This window comes from Acipenser ruthenus, chromosome 26, assembly GCF_902713425.1.
Source record: "Acipenser ruthenus chromosome 26, fAciRut3.2 maternal haplotype, whole genome shotgun sequence".
Lineage (NCBI taxonomy): Eukaryota > Metazoa > Chordata > Actinopteri > Acipenseriformes > Acipenseridae > Acipenser > Acipenser ruthenus.
The window spans coordinates 16,284,748-16,307,859 of record NC_081214.1 but is presented as its reverse complement, the minus strand read 5'-3'; the positions used below and the strand labels follow the sequence as shown (position 1 = coordinate 16,307,859).

At 38.2% G+C, this 23,112-nt stretch overlaps 2 protein-coding genes across 2 annotated transcripts in view; one reads left to right on the top strand and one right to left on the bottom strand.

The window, feature by feature from the left end:
• Positions 1-436: 436 nt before the first annotated feature.
• Positions 437-3,858, bottom strand: LOC117430234 (bone morphogenetic protein 15). Its single transcript, XM_034050073.3, has 2 exons — positions 3,392-3,858; positions 437-1,970 (listed from the first exon to the last, which is right to left on the bottom strand). Exons 1-2 carry the CDS (start codon positions 3,711-3,713, stop codon positions 1,108-1,110), a joined length of 1,185 nt encoding a protein of 394 aa, XP_033905964.2. The 5' UTR covers positions 3,714-3,858; the 3' UTR covers positions 437-1,107.
• Positions 3,859-19,499: 15,641 nt separating this feature from the next.
• LOC117430800 (protein Shroom4-like) overlaps positions 19,500-23,112 on the top strand; it is a 53,512-nt gene continuing 49,899 nt past the window's right edge. Inside the window, exon 1 of the mRNA XM_059000880.1 lies at positions 19,500-19,816. Coding sequence (XP_058856863.1) covers positions 19,679-19,816 — 138 coding nt within the window. The 5' untranslated portion in view covers positions 19,500-19,678. The remainder of the gene's footprint in view (positions 19,817-23,112) is intronic.

Here is a 23,112-nt window from a genome sequence, read left to right as displayed (position 1 = left end):
TATAAATCATAAATGAATAAATCAATACAAAAAAATGAAAGAACATTGGCAGGGGGGTCAGTATTGATTTTTGTCTCAATTATAAAGCTGATTATCCTCTTGAATTTGGAGCAGACTACTTGGATTGGAAATTTCAATTTACAGTAACAGGCTGAATGACGTGACCACCAGGCAATAGGAGTTGATGAGACTAACATACAGAATACTTCAATCCAGTGCAAAGGTCTCGGTTTAAGAGCTATAATATTCAGAGCTTTAAAAATATTAACTGGCCAACATCAAAAATAAATCACAGCACAGGCGATATTCACATAACCTTCTCCCCAAATTTAAAAGGGAATGTGTTTCACTGTAAAAGTCACACTGTCAACACTGAAGAAATCAAAGTTGCCAAAAAAAAAAAAACACTTTTGAAGAAGTTGATTTATGACAAGTGTAAATACAAATCAATATTTTAATACATTTATAAATAGAATCTTTCTACATCAATGTCAGTCATACAGACCAAGACTCACAGAACTGCTATTGCTAAAGCCTTCAGAAAAAAAATCCCTTTATTTAAATTTAGTCTATTCCTAAAGACTTTTGAAGACATACAATTTGTGCAAAGTAGAACAAGAAGCCAGTAAAAGCTGTGCAAAAATAACTTTATACACAAAGTATTGCACTTTTTCCCAGAAAACTTTTCCACCTTTCAAACTGTCACAGGCTTTCTCAAAGAGACAGTCCCTTGATAGAGAGAATGTGCAAGAAATGCTATTTGGAAGAAAAAAAAAAAAAACGGCATCCCTCTCGGATTCCCCCTCAACACCTGGATTAATTAAAAATGATCAAGAATGGTCTCCTTCATAAATGCAAGCACTGTTTAAGCCTGGATTACAGCAAAAACGGTCAGCCACTGTACCTGCAGCACTGCTGTACTACTAGTATGGCTACAACGGTGCTGTAACTTTGATTGAGTGCAGATCTAAACACGACAAACTTGGGGAAGCAAAGGATTCAAGTACATTGTTTAAAAAGACAGATTTCATTGTGAGTGGAGAAGGAAAGGGAAGCGGGATGCCGTTTCGAAGAATCATAGTTTTAGCCTTCATTCCTAGTGTCCCATTATCTGCAAGTGCAGGACTCTGCAATCATGTCTTCATACTCTTTGTAGACGATGCTGCCATTCTGCTCCATCATCAGCACACTGATGGGCTTGTACTTGTAGGGGACGCAGGAGGGCCGGGGGACTCCACTGTCCACCAGTTCGTTAATAAAGTTCTGGACGATGGCGTGGTTGGGCGAGTTGTAACCATACTGAAGGATCCGGGGGCAGTCGCCCTTGCAGTACTTCGGGTTGTAGTTGTGGGGGGCTATGATCCAGTGTTCCCACCCTAACTGGTGAAAGCTCACCCTGAACATATGGAGCTTGCATTCATTTCTCTTTATGTTGTTCTTGTGCAGGTAATTGGGGATGTCCGAGCCGATGTTGCTCAGCTGTCTGGTTCTCCTGGAGAGCAGGTGATCTTTCTCCTGGTGAAGCACCTCCTTCTGGTTGCTGGTGAGACTCTGCCCGTTAGTCTTTTGACTGTCGTTAAGGTAAAGCAGCAAGGCCGGAACCTGCAGGCAAGATGATCGGAGCTGCTTCTTAACCCTGGAAGCGCGTCTCGTTCTCCCTGCTTCGGTACAAGAGTACTGTATACACAGAGACAGTCTTCCTCCGAGACAGTCACCGGGCACAGCTATGTGGGAGGTGATGTCCGTCTCCACCCACTTGTCTTCAGGCTTGAACAAGACGACCCATCCGTCTTTCTGAGCTGTGGTAGGCTCGTCCTTAACGGGCGGATCTTCAGACAGTAACTTGAGCTGGCAGGTAACCTGGCGGTGGAGAGGAGACTGCGGTCGGGAATGGACAATGGCTGCCTTCACCAGTTTCTCTGTTGGAAGGATTTTCAGCTTGTATTCAACAGTATGCATACACCAGGGATCTAAAAATAAATTAAAAGAAAGTGTTTGTCTTTAATAATGGTACATTCTGTAACAAGCCTCAGGTTTTCATAAAGCTCACGTGATTGTGTAAAAACTCTGAATGACAAGCTTTGCTGGTCACTTGACATGGTTTAGAAGCAAATACGTTACTTATATGAATGTATAGGTTACAGGATACAATAAGGACAACACGGGAAGTGAAACCCCATACTGTAGGTGACATACATATGGAACCAACCCACCCCATGGTGAGGATGCTATGAACAAAAAACTATTAAAGTCTATCTGCAGACAGCCACCAGACTGATGCTGCAATAGAAAGTTATGAAGTGTTCTTGTGTCTCAGTGCAGCCATAAGCAATATAATTAAGGACGGTTTGTACCATCACCAAAATGTTCAAATGGCCCCTAATTTACTGCATATTAGTAATTGGCCTGACCAAAATAAATCAACATTAATTCAAAACAAATAAATGGTCTGTGTGCAGTGCACAGAAGACATTAATATAATCTGCTCACCTCATTTTAAAAAGTAATACCAACATGTTGCATTGTTTAAAATGATTACTCCATAAAAATTTCAAAGCAACCAGGTACAAAAAACGATTCATTTATTAAGACACGAGTAAATTTATGCAAATCAATATTTAAATACATTTATAAATAGAACAGTTCTACATCAAATCTCAATCGCAAGAATATACAAAACTAACGAGAGGAATTCATTGGGCCCTAAACTCGTCAGGTTCTACCAAATTTGTTTTAGCTACAAGAAATCCATCACTCTATCAACGTCACGTTACCGCTTATACCGTATTTAAAAAATACTGCATACAGCAAGATCTAACATTTACATTTAAAAACTTTGTTACTGAGCAACAAAGGCTCCCAATAGAGACTATGATTTTGCGACAGGCTTTAACAATATTACTTTAGTAACTACAATAGATTTAAAAAATCAATAGATAAAACAATTAAACTGAACAAACCATGTTACCCGTTATATATCCATGCCATTTAAAAAATAAACTACATGTAAAGTGTCTATATGTACACAAACGTTTCGGAGAATCTGAACTGGTAAATACAAACATATACCAGAACTACCCGATTTGCTGTGGGTACTAATAGAACACAATTGTGTGTTTGTGTTTTCAAAAGGCCTACGCTAAACAAACTGCACGCTATCATAAAAGTTGCAGGATATTTTAGAAATATAACAAGGCTGTAAACGTGCATGTCTGCATGGTTTAGTGACCTGATTGTGTTTTTTACTGACACGAAATATCATTATTCTTTTCTTACGCATTCACTAAAGTGTCATGTGTTAATCGGTCGTGATCAATATGCGTACTTCGTTACTTTTAAATAGGGCGGGCGGCATTGTTCTGTATTGCTAGTCAAACTGTGTGACACTTACCTGTGCCTGCTCTGTACCGCGTATCTGTTGTAGATGACTTGACCAGTCTCACCGTGTTTGCTCCCACGGTTCTGTTCTCCCTGGGCCTCCCGTCCAGATCCGCAGCTCTAGAATACAGACTCATCATGTACTGTAGGTTTGGATCATTCGCCTGCCTCTTGATCATAGTTCTTTGCGGTTGATTCATCCATTCAGGTAAAACGTGATTGAGCAGAGACGAGGGCCTTTCCATAGCATTCTCTTCTCGGGTTAAAGCTGCAGACTTCAGTAAAACCATGAAAGTTAAAATATTGAACACGTTGCAATGGTGGGTAGCCTTCATGTTAAGTCTTCTGGTATGAGTATGTCTGCAGGTCAGAAGGCTACCATTACACCCAAAGCAAATAGGTACTGACCCTGGCAGTGATTTTGCGGACCTGTGTTGTTGATGGAGTGTTTCAATTCGGCGTTTACTGTGACCCCAATTAACCCCTTGTCAGATCAGGTGACCTTGTTCTTTCACCAGTGGTTTAATTTACCGTACCGGTAAGTTATATCTCAGAAGTATTTATTTTTAAGCCATAGGTAGGCTGTATGTAAAACAAATCTATACAGTACTACGAATCTGCAATATACTGTTAAAATCCTGCTGAGGTATTATGCATGCATATACAAAACAGCTCCTCCTGTAGCTTGTATGTTTGTTGCATATGTTGCGTAGTATCATCACCAGTGTCAAACCAAAACCCTATCAATTTATGACAGATGGAACATCATGTCTGTGTCTGGATATGTGAGTGGCTTAGGGTGCAGGGTTTATATTTTACACCAGAGGGCGCTGCATACTGTATGCTCGGGATTGAGGCTCGTAACATTATATGTAAATATATAATGTTATATATGCATTATACACGATAGGGGTCATATGCAAAAAAACACTCATTATCATATAATAAACGTACTCCCCCAACTCAACACCACACGACCATCATGACAGTAAAAATAGACATAATGAAGCTTTCTTACCTTTGTATAGTGATCAGCAGATGTGTTAGAATATTTTTTTTTTTCTATGGTTAAATATCGGGACTTTCTTCCTATGCATCGGGACGCGGGACATTTACTAAGAAATCGGGACTGTCCCGACCATATATGGACTGTTGGCATGTATGCATGACATATATCAGCAGCATGTATAGAATAGCGAAGTCGCTGGTCTTGGCTGGGAATCCCAGAGAGTGCTCCCCTGGGTTAGGGAGACAAAACCTGCAGGACCGGCCTTTGTCCTCTGGGGGGTGGGAGCTCTCTGACATCCACTCTCCAGTTCATGGGTGGAAAAGAGAAAATTTGCTTAGTCTCTTCAGCTGTCTGGGAAATTGCTGTGGTGAGGGAACATAATTGGACATTCTAAATTGGGGAAGAAACTGGGGTCAAAATAATTGGGCAGTATTATTAAAAACAAACAAAAAAAGATGTTCTGGAGGTCGCTATCTCAAGTTATATTTGAACTAATAAAGACATTTCAAATACAAGCATATAGAATACGCTGCTGTCTATTTCTACCTGCACTGTACTTTCACTCAGTTGGTCTAGATGCATTCTGACCATGTGACAGACAGCACAGGAAGTTATGTGTTCTGATAACATAAAAATTGTGTTTCCATTATTCTATTAGACCAAGGAAAACTAGGGTGTCAAGGAGAGGTTTCATGAGGGGTAGTGAAATGACCAAGTCACAAACAATTTTTATCTTCTTTTCAGTCAAATAGAAAAATCTGAAGCTTGCATCTAGCCGAGAGTTGTGTGCTGAAAGTCTGTCACATTAAGAATGATACATTTGACATAAAGAATGATTGCACAAAAGGCCATCTCTCACTGTAAATCTGAGGTCCCCTTGGCATTTGGAGATACAGAGTGGGGGGTATTCCCTAACCCTTTTGACATTTTCCCCAATACCTTCCTTCCATTTCCTCCAGATAATGAGGTAAGGATGTGGTTGCAACAGCATGGTTCTCTGGTTTAGTCCCCCAATGTGTGTGGGCAACTAACGACTGAATTATTTCATTGAGGATACTGTGGGAAACATAATTTACTTTATACACCCCCCACCAAGTTTGCACATAAAGCTGAAGTCTGTCTGCAGGCAAGTTTACTCATTCTCAAGAAACGTTATTAAAACAAAACCCCTGGATTGCAAATTACTGTCCGTCTCTAATGATATCAAGAGGAAATGGAGGAACCACTTAACTTCACAGGAAGCAAAGGTCCTGCGAAGAGCAGGAGGGTACAGGAAACAAAACCATTCTTTAATACTCAGATTTCTAATAAAGATGTGTTGTGGAAAATGAAGCCTGTGTGCAAAATGATATATATATTTATTCATTGGATTTTTTTGGTGCTGATGAAAGATTGATAGCACTGGAGTGAAGTCAGTTTATTTGCAGGCCACAGCAAAGACAGCAATGTAGCACACTTCACCAGTGGGAAAGGGGATGTTCAGAGTCCATGTCCACTAAGGGCTAAACCCTAACTCACATTGCAGCAAAAACACATGTCATGTCAAACTACCCATATATATTTTTCAATAATTAAAAAACACGCTGACATTTTTAGAAAGATTAAAAATCAATGTAGCCACTTATTGCCATCAGTCATGCTAGGCATATATGTGTTATAAATACAATAATATTTTTTGCACTTCTATAAAATACTATAGGAAATGAAATGCTGAAGTATAAAAACAAAATGTTTGATATTGCTTTTGATTTTAATATCTGTGTATCAAACAGCAGAATCGGTGTTTGTTTATGTCAGGTATAGGAAAGTACAAAAGATAAAACCAAAATGCATCTTTTAGCTATAGAGCATAGCACATGCTGCAGTAGTATTTTGCAGATATCAAATGACCCACCTAATCGATATAATCTTGATTTATACTCATTGGCACACAGCTATAGTGTTGTACCTTCAGACAGGGAAGAAAGTGTTTTAGTTCATTGATGGTACTTTAGGGAACACACCTTGAAGTCCTTTTTACCAAACTCTCTGAATGACAGAGTAAGTTCAGGTGCTAGTGTGCATGGTGAATATGTTGCTGGTACACGAAGCGGTTGTGTTTATGAGTGTTGCAAGTGTTGAAACTACATGTCTGGGAGCTGCATTTCTTACAGTATTCCAGCACCATTCAACAGCATTTAAAAGCAAGTAGATGGATACAGTTACCTGGGGAGTAACTGTTACACTGAGGTGTCTAGCAAGGCTGTTTCTATGCACAGTATAATGGCTATGCAGGTATCAGTCTGGTATCTGTCTGGTTATGCAGACAGTTAGTTTTTTATTAGCCCACACCACAATAAAAAGCACCGCTTTGTTCGTGATTCAGTTTCACTGGAAGGAAGTAGAATTCCGGTTGAGTAGGAGTAATGGGCATTGCCAGGGGTAACTAAGGAATTACAGCGGAAGAGAAACAGACTGATAGAATGGAATTAAGTGGAAGGTTCAGGATAACTACTGTACAGCAACAGTAACTGTTTGGAGGGGTGGTTTTGGCAGACATGTTTATAAATTATGAATTATAAATTAATCACTTTGGTGTTATTATTGCTACTTCCCCATTTTTTTTTAATGCAGTTAAACCCGCTTAATGTCATTCCTGTTAATATCACCTTCAGAATTCTGTAATGTGTGTATTTATGTGTTGTACGCAGTATAGTATATTTTGCTGAATATTACTGGACACCATTGTAATCGATGCATTATCCAGGACTATATCTCGAGTTCCACAGCACTGCAGGCGTGTTCGTTGCATCCAGACTTATTTTCCAATGCTTATTTTGGCAAGTGAGCTCCTGACTTGGCAACTTGTTTCCATTGACAGTAGAGTGATAATGACACAATTTGAATACCCTCCTCTAACGCTACTTTCTAGCAAGATGACATGAAAAGCGTGTTCATGTGACATGTAAGGTTTGACTAGCACTATTGAAGTGTGTTCTGATTTTCATGTAACTAGAAGTAACTGCTATTTTTTTTAACATTAATTGTAATCCATTTGCACATGTGAAAAAAGAAACCTTCAGTTATTGAAAAATGTAATCAGATTACAGTAATGTGTTACTCCACAACATGGTACAGATAGGGTGAACTTAGCTTCCATATTGGTGAAAGCAGTCTCAGACAGGAACGGTAATCGCTGACTGTGCACACCTCCTGCTAATTGCTGGTAAGCCATCGGCAATGCCTAGCGTCCCACCTAAGCCCACAGCATAAAGGGAATGATAGGGTTTGTTGATGACTCTTCTCTAGTGATTTGTGGCAGTTACCAGACTGTAATTATTTCTGCTTCAGGATAGCATACTGACGTCTTGGAGACAAGAGAGATTTTAGTTCTGAGGCCCTCCAGAGTAAGAATCAAGGTGCCACACAAGTACAGTAACCCTGTTGCTGAACTGTTTGAGCTCCAGACACCAGATGAATTAATTGCAGCTGCTGAAGGGCTGTGCTCCCAAGTCTGCAACTGACCCAGGCTCCAGGATCTGTAAGGGAATATAGGCCTGAAATACCTAGCTTTCATCTGGTTGAAATAAATAAACGACTGTGACTGATATTTGAGAGATATGGTTACGGTTCCTTACACCAGGCCTCCAATATATTTAGGAACACATTTTTTTAATAAGAAGATGTATTTCATTGTGTTGCCTTTTTTGAATAGACATTCTCTGGCACTTTCCTTTTATTATCACTGAATGGCTGCACAGTGTAATTGAGCTTTCTCATTGGCTCAGATGCTTTCTGATACTGAAATTACATCTTTGTAAGCTTTGAGTATTTTTAATAGGAATAAAAATGTGTATTTTTATTTAAAAATAAGAATGAAGCAGTTAAAGAGTAAGTAGCGAGCTTCTGAAAAATATAGTAATCATGTCCCCATTCACTTTATCAGAAAGCAGCCCTGACAGTCTATTTTCTCTGAGGCCCTAATTATTTTACCCACATTTTTCTCACCAATTTGGAATGTTCAATTAGGCTTCCTCGTCACAGCTACTCCTATCAACAGTTCAGGGGAACTGAAGGTCTGTGAACGTACGACGATCCCACAGCCAAGCCAATCACCTCTATACACCCGGGACAAAGACCAGCCCTGCAGGGGGAGCTCACGGCGAGCCTAGTCCCAGACAAGAAAATAGACTTATATAGGCCTGGCCAATAGGAGCTTTAACCAGTGGGAGCACTAGAGCCAATGCAATGCTCTCTGCAAAATCCTCAGAGAAGACTGGCAACTTTGCACAGCTAGGAAGTGAACCTTCATTGCCTTGACTGTATGACTCCCCCTGCACACCACGCGTCCGTGGTCTTTACCAGGTGAGCCATTCGGAGAAACACTAGTTCATCTACAGTGAAAACAAAATGTCCTCATGTCACCTTTTAAAAACTATTTGAGATTGTTTTTATGATTAAAAAACAATTCCAGGCTCTTCTCCATTCACGTTTCAAATTGGTGAACTGATTCATTCTAAAGTTGATATAACTTGCTATGCGACAGATTCACTCCAGTGGTCTAACAGCAGTAGTACCATGTAACCTAATGCACAGGAAGCAATAAAACAATGACATATCAATCACTGTATTTGAAAAACGTACATAGGAAAAAAAACAAGCCAAGAACCAAAAGATATTTGATACAACACAGGACCAGTGATAATGCTGCTATAATGTTAAGCCTTGGTTGTTATCCGTTTAAGCCCATTATTTCTTTTACTGCTGTTGATATGGTCTGCAAACTGTGGTTTAAGCCACGTGGTTTCCAGACTTATCTTGTCTGCTTTTTTATGAAGTATAAAATAAGTAGTAATCCTAAAAATAATAATAAGCAACAGAGTCATGCTGTGGCACGCTTGCTGTGTAACATCTATTTAAACATGCTGCTGTGACAATCGTAAAACCTACCTAGGCTTACAATGAATGAAGAGTCTGTATTTTTATAAAAAGGTTTACAGCTGTACACTGGCAGCATGCAGTCTTGCTGAAGCCAGGTGAATTTCTTAAACAAGCAGTAATGTTTAGTATATAGTTTTAATCAAAACTATGTCAAGTTAAAGAGGTTCCAACCACGGTTTAAAAATATGTTCTTACTTCTTATTGGCCTCTATTCACAAAAACCTTAAGCGGCTTCATCATAAATGGTTTCTTTATTTTTACTGATACCATTTTTATCAGAAACACCTATAGATCTGTTGTTTATAATGTAACCTTTTAAATTTAGTAGGTATAACAATTTTATTCCCTAAGAAATGCTTTTTTTCATTACAGATTTGTGGCGTAATTGATTTGAAAGTTGATATCACCTGCTGTCGAACAGATTCACTCCAGTGGTCTAACTGCAATCTGACTTTAAAGATTTTTTTTAAGAACTGTTTTTAGAAGAGTGTTTATAATCATTCTTGTAGGCTGCACAGCACCACGAATTTCTGTGTACATGTATATATAATTTTTTAAGGAAAAGCCAGGGATATGTCTTAGCTGGGTTTTATTAGATCATTTTACAGCACTGGAGAATCACCCAAATTGCATCAATCACCTCATTTTTGAGACATTCCTGGGATAAGCACAGATAGGTGATGCTATGGAGGGTGAGTCTCTAGTGCTGTAAAATGATAAAATCCAGCTATGACATATCCCTGTGGGGTATACATATACAGTACACTGGTCAAATCAGCTCCCTCATAATGCTTTCCCTTAAATTAAAGATATACACATATACACAGCAATTCATGCTGCACGCAGTTATATAAAAAGATTATTCGTCAATAATTTCTTTACAAACATTTGTCATTTATTTTTAGATCCCTTTTCATGATCTGCTGAAGCATTAAACTTGCCGCTGATGGCAAGGTGGGGTTGCACTAATGCAATAATAGCTAAAAAAAAACTGTTATTACCTGCAGCTAATGATGGGTTTGGTAGTTAAAATCCTATGGCGAAGATTCAGGCAATTAATGTTCTCAAACCGGTCATTAAATGCTGCACCGATCAATTAGGAAGATGTTATTACAATTACTACCTAGTTATTTTACTTTCTTATTCTGAGTGATGAAGGATAAAGAATATCTTAGATTTATGACTTTTGTACACACCCACACACTCATGCCTCAATCAAACCTGTAATATCTGTCCAACTACAATCCGAAAAGTTACTTACTGGGTAGTTTTGTCTTCTCTCCTTCCTGAGGCCCTGTCTGTCACCTGTTTCCACTATCTATACCTCTGAATTGAGTGTCATAGCCCATGTTGCTCAACATTGTTTTGACAACTTTGGCTAAGTCAAATGTTGATGCAGAGAAGCAACAGCAGGGGTCCTAGCACTGCTCCCCACTGAGTAAGTACACGGTCCCAGCTAGATGTTTCTTTCTTTACAAGTACTCTCTGTTTCCTGTGTTTTAACCAGTTATGTGTCTACTTCCAAATACTTTGTTTAATTCCTGCTGATTTCAACTTTTGGATTATCAGTAAGAGCCAGCACCATCTACAGAAAAGCTTCTTTGAATGAATAAATAAATAAATAATAATCTCATTCTGGCACTATAGTATGTTTACTGTATATGTGGGCCAAGTCATGATGTGCCTCACACTTTTAAAATAATGGTCACCTTATTGTTTATTAGTATTGACCCCGTTTTGACCAATTAGTATCAACTGCACTTCTAAGAGTGTTGTCTCGTGAAATAATGGGAATCCAAGGAATTCTTTCCTGAATGGTATCCCAATGGAAATATGGAACCTGCAAACAAAAAATTCTCCAGATACTTTAGAATAGCAAGGCTATCTGAAATAGAGAATGAAAGGAAAGGAAAGGCAGATCACAGCTACATAAAATACACTTTATTTTGTAGCAGCAAAACATAACATCTGTATACAATACATGTCACACATAAAAATATACGTAACTTCACAAACATATTAGGACATATTTTCATGTTTGGTGATGAGAGCAGGAAGTTTGCTGGTTTTCATCTTGACGTGCTGGCTGGCTCTTGTTACTACCGGCAACAGCAGGAGGTTTGGAATGGGATGGAAGCAAAACAAAGATGTAAACAATGGAAAAAGGTTTTTTTTTCCATTTTTGCCAGTTGTGTTTTTGTTTTACTCATAATATTTTTCAGGAGATGCCAATTTAAGAATCTCTCCAGCATTGCTCCTGTTACCAAGGCTGCCATTGTCTACCATTGCTCAAATCTACAGAAACACTGCAGATAGAATATACACCCTTGGGAAATGTATTGGGGTGTTTCGCCATTGACAGCCTGACAACCTGCAGGTCTTGGCAATGAAATCTTCAAATCAGCTGTTCAAAGATGTGCTGGATAGATTTGGGGGAGGATTGATTTCATAACTGATTCATAGAACGGACATTTGGAAAAGAGGTTTGAAACAGACTTTAAAGCTGTAAGTGTAAGAAGTTGTCAGGATGTTAACAATGAAAAGAAAACTTACAGGTATGTTATTTAAACAGTTGTAGCAACATGTGGGGATGTGTGACGCTATATTTTTCAGAACCCTGCTACTTACTCTTTTAGAGGAAAGTCTTGTTATTTGGTGCTGGCACAACATTTAGAAAAGGGGCTTAACTTTACACAGTTTTGAGGGGCTTGAGTTATAGCCAAGGACGCCTATCAGTCCATGGTGGGTGCTTAACCTCTCGCCCTTTATCTGAATTTGTTATAAAAACAGCAAGAGCACTCTTCTCTCACTCCTTGTTGTGATGCTGCTATTGAATAACTGTGTGCTCAGGGTTATAATTTGAAGATGCCTCAACATGCAGCTTTCTTACCTGCTCTAAAGTGTATTGATATTTTGATGTAGACCCAGGTCTGGTTTCTACAATAAATAGGGGTTATACTGCATGAAGGAGAAGAGAGAGTCACACCCATTCTCAATGCTAAAATAAATCTGTTACAGTTATACTGGTTTGGTCAGGCTGCAGCTCAAAATATTCTTTGAAGATTCAGCTATTGGACCCACTCATTCCCTCCTCTGACACTGTTTTCTAGCAAGATGATATAAAAAGTGCCTTCATGTGACGTGTAAGGTTTGACTCACACTGTTAAAACTCTTTCTGACTTCTACATTATGCATTAGCTGTAGTCTTTTTTTTAAATGTAACTAAATACATTTTTTCACATAAAATGTAATGCATTAGCGCATTTTGTTACCTGTCTAAAAAAGGAACCATTACAGTTACAACCCTTATAAAAAGTTGACCATAGTATAAGCATAGCAAAGTGTAATAATGCATAGTGAAAGCATGGTAAAGATGAGGTAAGCATTGTAAAGAATAGCAAGATATGGTAAAGGATATAATTAAACATGGCAAACCAGGGTAAATGATGCTAAATGCATAGCAAACACATGGGAAAAGAATGGTAAAATTGCAAATATACCATGCAAAAATGACCGTGGTAAACTATTATAAGGGAAGTTACTGAAAAATGTAATCAGATTACAGTAATCCATTACATGCAATGCATTACTGTCAATGGATCAATGGATTCCAGTCTGAACTTCAATCTGTGCAGCAGTTACATGCACACATGGTTATATATAGAAGCACTCCATTGTGTGACAAAGTGCTCACTTATAAAAGTATAACATGGCATATTTGCATGGTAATTTTGCAGTCTTCCCTGGCTTTTCCCATAGTTTACTTTACTATAGTTTATTATGGATTGCCATGTTTTTAAACATGCTTTACTGTATCTGTCTGGGTTTTACAATGCTTACCTATGCTTTGCTATGCTTTCACTATGCTTTATTGGACTTTGCTATTTATTTACTATGGTAAAGTATTGTAAGGGTCCACAGAACAGCAGGCATATTCTCTAAAACAAAAGTGCTTAAAATATGATTTAAAAAGTTAGAATCTGAAGTACATGCGTACAAATTGGAGATACATTTGGGTGGAGTAATGGTATTGTTGCTCTGTATATTGGACATCACCTTATGATAAATTCATTATTCCTGGCATGCCAATATTTGTATGTTTCTGGACAGATCTGCACAGCATTGCAATATCTGTCTTGTCATGTGTCAAGAAAAATTGTCTGTCAAAAACTGGAAAAAATATTTCCATGAGCTACGAACTAAGGAATGTATTTTGTATGAACTCTGTGGAGTTCATATTTATTTATTTATTTATTTATTTATTTCTACCACATTTTTTATGCTGCATGAAGTAATAGCAGTCAAAATGAGTGAAACCCGACAATGAAGTGTGTCTGCGGCTCACTGTCCAGGTTCCTGACCTGGACAGTGTTATTCTTGGTAGGTTTATTATTTTATTAAAACAACATCGTTAGAATTGACTGATATAAGGGAAAAGAAAGGGGTCTATATAATTGGAATTTTGCCTCCAAGTGACAGCCAGAAATGAAATATTTACTATGGAAGCTGTCTCACCTTTGATGGAACGACCATAGGCTATATTTGCGGAACTTATCTATTACTTATTTTATCCACATTTTATCCACATGAGCTTGTCTTATTTTTTCCACATGAATCAAATCCTTTTTCCTACTTTGCATCCAATTTTTAATATGAGCGCCAATTTTAAACAATATCATCTTTTAATATGTATTACACAAGTGGACCTACATATGATAGCATGTGGAAAAAATAAGACTGTGGCAATAGACAAGCATATTTTTGCAAATATATCCTATGGTAGCTTCGTTAAAAGTGAACCAATTTCCATGGTAAATATTTCATATTTGGCCACCACTTGTAGGCAACAGTCCCATCTTGTCCTTTGACAACATTTAACTACATATAAATCATGGATTTAGGTGTTCTGGCTCAAAGGGAATTCGGTTGATCAAACCATTCCACTTTCAATCCATTCCAGTCCAAGACCTTGTTTCAACAGTCTAAATCTTTAAACAGTCCAGTCCATCTCCACCGGCAGCAGACCCCTGATCAAACCAGGAGTCGCACCCAACATTGTTGAATGGTTAAACCAACACAGAAAATATATACGCTTGTAAAACTTTTAAACTTGAAGGGAACATACTGTTTTTAATTGAGTCTCTAGCTAAGGGCAAAATCTGTCAGTTAATACCTAATAAAATGATTGGTTTGGGGGTCCAGGGAGATTTAACTATCCGATAGGGAAGTGTTACAATGGTTTAAAGTGTGTTATTAGTTTTCTAAACCAGACTGCTTTCCTCATAAACGTAATCATATGGGAAACAGTTGCTAAGAATGTGCAGCTCTTTGGAGCAGGGGTTGGGTCACACTGGACAGCCAGGATGGCACTGTTTCAATGAGTATCAGATGCAGGTTAATTGTCCTGGAGGGACACGCGACACTCCAGAATTGATACAGAGCCATCAGTTTTGACACTGTTCCTTGTCAAGCATCAGTAATTTGTGGACTGTTGGATAATAAAACCCTGTCAGCCCTCTGCCAAAGTCTGTCGGATCTGCTGTCCTTCCCACCCTAACTGAAAATGGCTCCAGGAAGATGCCGCTTTTATATATTACAGGAGGAAGTATAGCTGCCCTTTTACACAAAACGTGTACGAATCGTAGGTGTCTGTATATATAGTGGCTCTCCAATCTACAGTATGCAGGAGATGCTCATATTAAACAACATGGTCTTTCTGGCACGATCAGTTGGCACAAAACAAAAGGAATTTAGCTATTGTTGTTGTGTGCGATTCAGTATATAATACAGAATTAATTGGCTCATATATCTCAGAATTAAAATGATACACTAAAGAAAAAAAACTACTGACTTCCCTTTTCTAAAACAAACGTGCAATTAAATGTATAACACACTTAGCATGGTAATGTAACCCATGGTTTTCATGATTCATGTTACACCTGCATGCTGACAGTTTTTCCATCACATTTGATTGGCAAAGTGCTTCTGACTAACTCTGACCACTGTGCGGTTGTTTTAGTTTACACAGATATGCCCCGGGAAAGACTTTGCCCTCTGTCCATGTTTTGACGTGTGATTTCAAGACCTCAATGGCTTAAATTAAAAACACCAGACAAGGAATTTGATAACAACATATTTGATATAAGCTGTCATGTTTATCCAGAGATAAGTTCCTGTCAAACACAATGTGATATTGAGCCTTTTTAATGCAAGTTAATAAAAAAGGCAGTAAAAGCATAGCAAAGTCTAATAAAGCATAGTGAAAACAAGGTCACGGTTAGTTCCTAGTATAATCATAGGGAAAGCATGTGAAAACTGCAGAATCACTGTGTACATTTAGTGTAACTTAAAAGGACAGCACTGGAAACTGTAAGAAACTAAATTGTAATGAGGGCAAACAAATTCTGGTATAACTGCTGGTCAAATAGTATACATTTACAGTAGTGTACAAATGTATTGGAACACCTCAAGAACGGTCATTTATATTTTTTACATACCTACCTGCATGAGAATTTCAATTTCCAGTCAGAAATCAGTGATATAGAAACATTAGGCTCTCATGTGTGAAAATGTTAGACCACTTTGTGCTTTAATTAGACCACTTCTTAAACAACAATTTACCATTTGTGGCTATGTGTTCCTTTTCTCTTACTGCTTTAAATGAATTGCATGTGTGGCCTATTAAAGTCATCAATTAAATTAGGCAATCACTAATTTGCTTATTTTGATGTGCCAGTGGTTTGATTTCATATACACAACAAATCAGAACAACAGAAGCAATGGGGTGCTCTAAAAAAATGTTGCACATTACTGTATATCCTGGCAGGAAAAAGAGCTGCAGGATGGGTTTGGGTACTTTTACAAAGGATGGTTACTTTAGCTATTGGGTACCCCTGCCTACTACAGTTGTCACATAATAGCAAAAATAAATGCACTGTGTATTAAGGGTAGAACCAAACAGCCAACTAGAAAAGTGCCAGTCGACCTCAGAAACTGACAGTCAACCAATCGCACGCTTCAATTTCAAAGCAGCAGCAGAAACATGGTTCTGTTTTGTGAGTTTAAAGTGTATTCTAGTAACGAACCAGCAATGTAAATATATTCATTGTATTCATCTGTTTGAATTAAACAGAAAGTAATTGTGAAGCACGCAGTTTCAGATGGGTGAAAGTGTGGTTGCGGTTGCAATCCATTACATGAAAATTATATTTCATAACATTAATCTAGTGATCTGCCACTTTGGACCAAGTCTCTTCTTGCTTTGCTGGCAGTACTCTGCTGTGCACTAGATGGCACTGGCGCTTACTGATGTAGAGACACTTTGGGTGATCTAAGAGCAGCCCCTTGTGAATTTCTGATGAAACTTGCTAAGAACATTCTTTGGCATACAGAATGTAATATGATCTGGGGTTGATGTGTATAGAAACACAAAACCTGTCTGTCTCCCCATCCATATGTAACACTAGTTTATTGCATATATTTTAGTATAGCGTTAAAGAGTGGCATTATTAGGATTTGCCATTGTTTAAATAATTAAAATACCCTGTATGTCAGAAATTCATTCTTATATGTTCAAACAGCAGGTGGATCCTGGAGGATTCTTTTTCATGTTACTGATGGCTTTCATTTTGAATTTACAGTTGTGGCAGGGGATGAGTGTCACTAACATACTTTTTGTTCAATGCTTCAGGTTCTAAGTAATACAATACTTATTATCTTGATGAAGTGGGAGCTCTTTTTATGAAGATTGTACAGCAGAATGATAAAAGCATAGCAAATATAGAAGAGCACAGGAAAGCATAACGAAAGCATAGAAAACGCATGCAAATATGGTAAACCACGTATAAGTGAAAGCCTCGGTAAGCCACATGATTTCATAGCTTATTGCAATTGTTAAAATTAAAATGTTCTCACCTTTGTATTCATTATACAATTTGCCAGATCGTGTAGACAAAGATCTATTAAATAATAAAAACAACAACATAATATTCCTACTGTAAGAACAATTTTATAAAAGCAAAACAGCAAGCTATTCCAGGCCTGTACAGCAGGTGTCCTGGTTTAGTGTGATGCCTTTGTTAACACCTGTTTATATTGTGGTTTCTGCCTAAGGGTTTTAACATAGTGGTGGGAAGTGATGCATTCTAATTAAGCTACTAAAGCTTACTGTTTCATACAACACCTAATCTGATTATCCTGTGAACAGGACAGGCCTGGCTTTACTATACAGAATATCATTATGAAAGTATGTTAAAAAAAACACCAACATACAAAGATGCCTTTTAGAAGCAAGTTTAAGCTGTGTGTAAATGTTATGTTCATTTTTATTCTAAAAATAATTTAGCTTTCACGTTCATTGGTTTAGAATAAGTTATTCACAAATAAATTACAAAAAGCATGAATAGGGGACCACAGTTATGAGTTGTTCCTGTTGTAAACTCCAGCAATAAATTGGAATAAATATATGCTGGCCTCTTAGTGTGTACCCAGCAAGTATATAAAATCCCAGCAAATAAGAACCCAAGAAAATGTAAGAGCAAGAGGAGACGATTCTGTCCATCACTGCTCTTCTAATTCCTAGTAGCTGGTTGATCGCGATACTTTTTCAAGTAGGCTCTTAAAGGATCTCAATGATTCAGCATCAACAGCATGGCTAGGTAACCCATTCCATACCTTCACTATTCTCTGTGTGAAGAATGTCTCCTTCCTTCTGTTCAAAGTGTAATGTAATTGACTGGGACCATGGTGTCCTTACAATATCCTGCCAACATTATCACTGTGTACAAAACGATATGACTTTTGTTAATAGATAACAGCTGTTCAATGTTCAGTATCAATTATAGAATTGAATTTGTTTAGAAGACATTTCCCACCTATTAAATCAACACAAGCTGGCAGAGTGTACCATACCTAATAAGAGTGCTAATCAAGGCTTACCGTCCATGTTCTTACTTATTAGTGTGAGCAACTTTAACCCCAAATCATGGATATATTGGACTTCAAGCTGGGAAGGTAAATGCTGCTCAGTTACTTTTAGTAGGGACACATTACATTTGCATTATGGGGGCCAATTTGCACAACTTTAAAGACTGTTTTAAGGAATGTTTTGTTTATGACTATTTTTAAGCACATATTGGTATTATTCCCACAATAACTTGTGCTAAAGAAGATTCTTAGGAAGTTTCATCACAAACTGATAAAATGTGAAATAAAAATATATATTTTTTGTAAACAATAATATTGGGTGCTCTAATTTTCTTGCAGCAAAGAAGTGCATTTAAAATATATATTTATTATTCTGATTTTACATGTTCTGGATCGATAGGTGACCATTCCTCAATGATTGCCCGCTTAATTCCTTAAAATAAGTTGTTGGTAGAATATCTGAGACTGAAATTGATCATTCGGGCAGCATTGGAGGCGCCCGACAACTGATAAGACTATTTTCAGAACTCTCTCAAAGTCCACGAGTGATGCTGTCTTACAACGGGGAGGTGCAGCTCGTATAGTTAGAGAATAAATACCAAATGGCAATTTGCATAACAAATGAACCAGTACACAAAACACAGGGGAAGAGGAGAGTGCAGCTCGTCTCCATACCCAGTTCATCTTCTTTGTGTGGACAAGTTTACCGTTTCACTACTGGTCTCCATTCCAAACTCATTTATAGTTATATTGTTTTTTTCAGGATACCGCACTTTGATTCACCTGTTTGTTTTGCTTCCCCGGATTACTGCATAGTTCGCAGAACGCATCTAGACTCCTGCTGTTCCGTTCATTGACAGAGGCGTCCAGGGGGGGGCGGACACGTGTGCGCCTACAGCTGCAACAGTAAATTGAGGGAATGTAAACACATTGGAACAGCAATTTGTAAATATAAAGTGTACACATAATTTTTTTAAAAAAGAAAAAATCATCAAGGAATCATATTTTGTTGTATGAAATGTAACTTAATCGTTCGACACCGCAACTTTGAAAGTGAGCTAGAAAGCATTTTTTAAATGTGTTTGCACGTTTTAATTCTTATTAAACTTCCGTCTTTCACGCCAGATACCACAGTTGATACACACGGTTTCTTTGTAACATCCATCAATTCTCCAGAATAATAAAAGACAAACAAACAAAAAAAAAAAACAATGAAACAATTGATGCATAAACCCTCCCCCATGGACATTGCACTGGAACTGCTGAATTAAATCCTTTCTGCTTACCGGTCTTTCTCCTTGTCAGTCACCGGGCTCTAGCAGTCGTGTCACTTCCTCCTGTTGAGTTTTTTGTTAGTTACAATGAAACAGAGTAGATGCCAGTGATGCTGGAGATGGGGGGTTTCTAGCGAGCACGGTAGGAGATGCTGGGGGACACACATGATCAATGATGGATCAGAGCGCGGAGACTATTGATCAATTGGTATCTTTCCAGCATATCCAGGTCCAGTTACAAGGAGGGGCTCCTTGGGGGTTCACTTTGAAAGGGGGTCTGGAGCATGGGGAACCGCTCATCGTATCGAAGGTACGTTTTAAGTGCAATCTTGTATACGGCTGTGCATTTCAGTAAGGGAAGAAAGCGTTAGTTGCCACAGCGGTTATAGGTTACATTTTGTTGAAATCTTGGTAACAGACGACTACTCTGTAACGGAGTTCCTGGAGTTGCCCTGTGTAACAGCATCAAAGCGGAGCAGAGAACAATGATATCTTTAAGTTTTTGGATGCTTAAATCCCGGTCTGTTTTTCAAACTTTTTATAGATCACATAAAAAATTAACTCTTAACTTATTTGTTGTCATTGAACACATGTGTAGAATTACTTTAGTTAGCACTAAAAAAGTAAATACACAAAGATAGATTAATGATTAGATTTTAATGGGTAACGGAGATTATATTGTGATTCGCTTTTGTTTTTGGAAGCTTCACAGATCAACATGAATTATTACTACAGTATTGCAGGGAAATTACTCAAGAGTGCTAAACTAAGAGGGCATCGGTACAGAATTATTACAGATGTAACATATGAGAAACAGTACTGCATTAGGCAATTATTGATCTGGAATATATTATTGATGATCTATAATCTGTATGTTTGGCTTTTACCCAGTCATACAAATGTTTAAACAAGTAAAGCATGTCGCATGTAATGAAAGAATGAGTTTAAACACGAAAGTACAGTTTTTTAGTTTTTTAATAGGCTTGCCACGCACAGTGAGTGACAAGCTTGCAGATTTTGGTGCTTCAGGTTCGCGTGCATTTTTTTCATGTTTCAGGTCACATATTCTCATGTTTAATTAAATGGACACGCCACAAACAAGAATGCCCCTCAGTCGCTGTTACTGTTGTCTGTATATGGATTGGCACTAGGAAACAATAAAACCCATTTCATCGTAGCCTACTGTGAAATGCAGGTTAGTTAGTTAGGTGTTCGAATACTGGGGAATACTGGAGAGACTTAACATTCCAGAAGAGTTGTGGATGACAGTTCATCAGTGGAAGCAGGACGAGGTTAATATGTAAGCGTTTTCAATGGCGTCATTCCTGGTACCTGTATAATCTAAACTAAGTAGGGGAAGACATTTTTTTATTTGCCCCATTTAAATATTTATGCTATCCACGTTTACACGTCTTTCTGTATCAAATCATAGTTATTTAAAACCTTACCATTGCATTCCATTATGTCATGTTAGGTAATAGGTAGTAGGGTGCCCTCTGTGGGATGCATAGGGGACCAAGTTTCACGTTTGCGGTATGCATTTCTAAACGCTACTTGGTGGGGAGGCTGTTTTAACAGCAGCTGTTGTTTTTTTTGTATTTGGATACTCATACAAGTTCTTTGTTTTCAGATGCAGAATAGCATATTGTTGGTTTGTATTGTTTTGCTCCTGGGATTTCCAGGGCAGGGGCTCTTCGCTGGTGAGTGTTAAGTGTCCTAAAGGATGTCCGGGTTCCGTTCAGGTTGCATGCTTTCGAGTTTCATTACAGATGGTTAAGGACAGAAGTTCTCAAATCTGTTTTCCAGGCAACACTAACAGCCTTGCCTAAATATTTATTTGAAATCTATTTTTAATACCAAGGTACACGAAACAGTGTTCTAAAGCCACATTATACAATATCTATATGTGTGTGTGCGTGTGTTGATATGGTTACATAAATAAATAGCGTTACACTCGGCATTTCAATGAAAGCCCATACGCTGTGGAGCTTTTTAACACACGCGCCAGTCATTAACTGCACGTTATGGCGGAACGTGTGCAAACGGAGTACACGCCCATGCATAACTGCACGTTATGAGGAAATACGTTCAGTTGCTGAGTGTCAGTGACAGAAATACATTGATAAGCAGAAATCAATATTCTGGAGATGATTATTGGAAGGGCCGTGGCCCTGCTTGCCCCCCCCCCCACATTCTCCTATAATTGGATGTTATTTTTAGTATGCATGGGGGTCTTGGACACACATCCTGTAGGATAAATGAATCACTGGATGGCAGGAGGAGGCTAGCAGTGGCTTTTAACCTCTTCATGGTAGCCAGTTTAATAAAGTGCTGAGGACACTCTGTGAAGTACCGTTCTAGAGATCTCAGTCATCTCAGTATTAAAATAAACTCATAAAAATGCTTCAGAGTCCTAAAGGCAATTGTAGAGTGGGGTGGTGAAGTTCATGACCACCCACTACAAAAATCCAAGAAATGGCATTGACTACGGTTCTAACAGACAAATGGACAAAATACCATCATGATGAAGTGTCTCTGGAGACTGACAAGCATTCTGAAATCCTTACATTGACTGCAGTATGAAGTTACAACACATATCGTCTTTATGACTTGAACCATCTGACCTTCAGTGACCTTGGAAAGTAAGCCCCCCCATTGTAAATGGAATGTCTTGATCCATATAACAATAAATACCCTGCTTGCATCTGGCCACTGAATGTGCTTTGACACTATTTGAAAAGTTCTGCTGACTCCACATGTTGGTGTGAATACAGCCATGACAAATTTGGCTTTAGCACAAGGAGTACTCTTCCTAAGAATTTATCTTTAAATAATAAAATGAAGAATTTCATGAGAGTTTAGCTTATTGAAATATAGCTTGTAAGCCCATGTTGAAAATATCAACTGGAGTATAAAAAAAAACACCCTTTGGGGTCTCTGGTGCTTCCTTTGTTTATTTTATTTTTCTTTTGCTTCATTGAGCTACAGCAGAGCTTGCAGATGTCATTCATTACCTCCTGCATGTCAGTTCTCCGTGACAAGAAGACTTCAAGCAGAGGGAGCATGTCTGCAGCTGAAACTACCTTACAGAATGGAAATAAACTAATGAGCCAACCAGCTCGGGTTTCACAGAATGCACAGAAGGGTAAACTGTGCACTAATTGTGGGACACTTGATGGTCATTAAGATACACTCTTAAAATTTGACCAGTTTTTTGTTCTCTGCAGAACCTATTTTTAGAACTTGTTTTTAATTTGACTAAAGTAAAATTCATGAATGTCTTTGTGTACAAAACCTTAGTATACCAAAGCATTGCTCCTTTTCTCTTTCTATAACATTGGTGCAGTGTACAGTATGCAGTATGTGTGCTTATGCTTTTTCCTACAAGCTCTGAAATGTATATTCATGTACCTCATCCACTTCACAGTGTAGGTTCTCAAGTAAGAATATCATTTAGAAAGTCAACAGTGTGTGGCCATTTCTCTAATATTTTACTTGGCCCTGTTGGAATGGAAAGTTTTGCCAGGTATGTTTTTCAAGGTGTGAGTTTCAGTGTGCTGGGGGGGTGTAACGATTGTATTTATGGCTAGGCTTCTTGCTATTGTA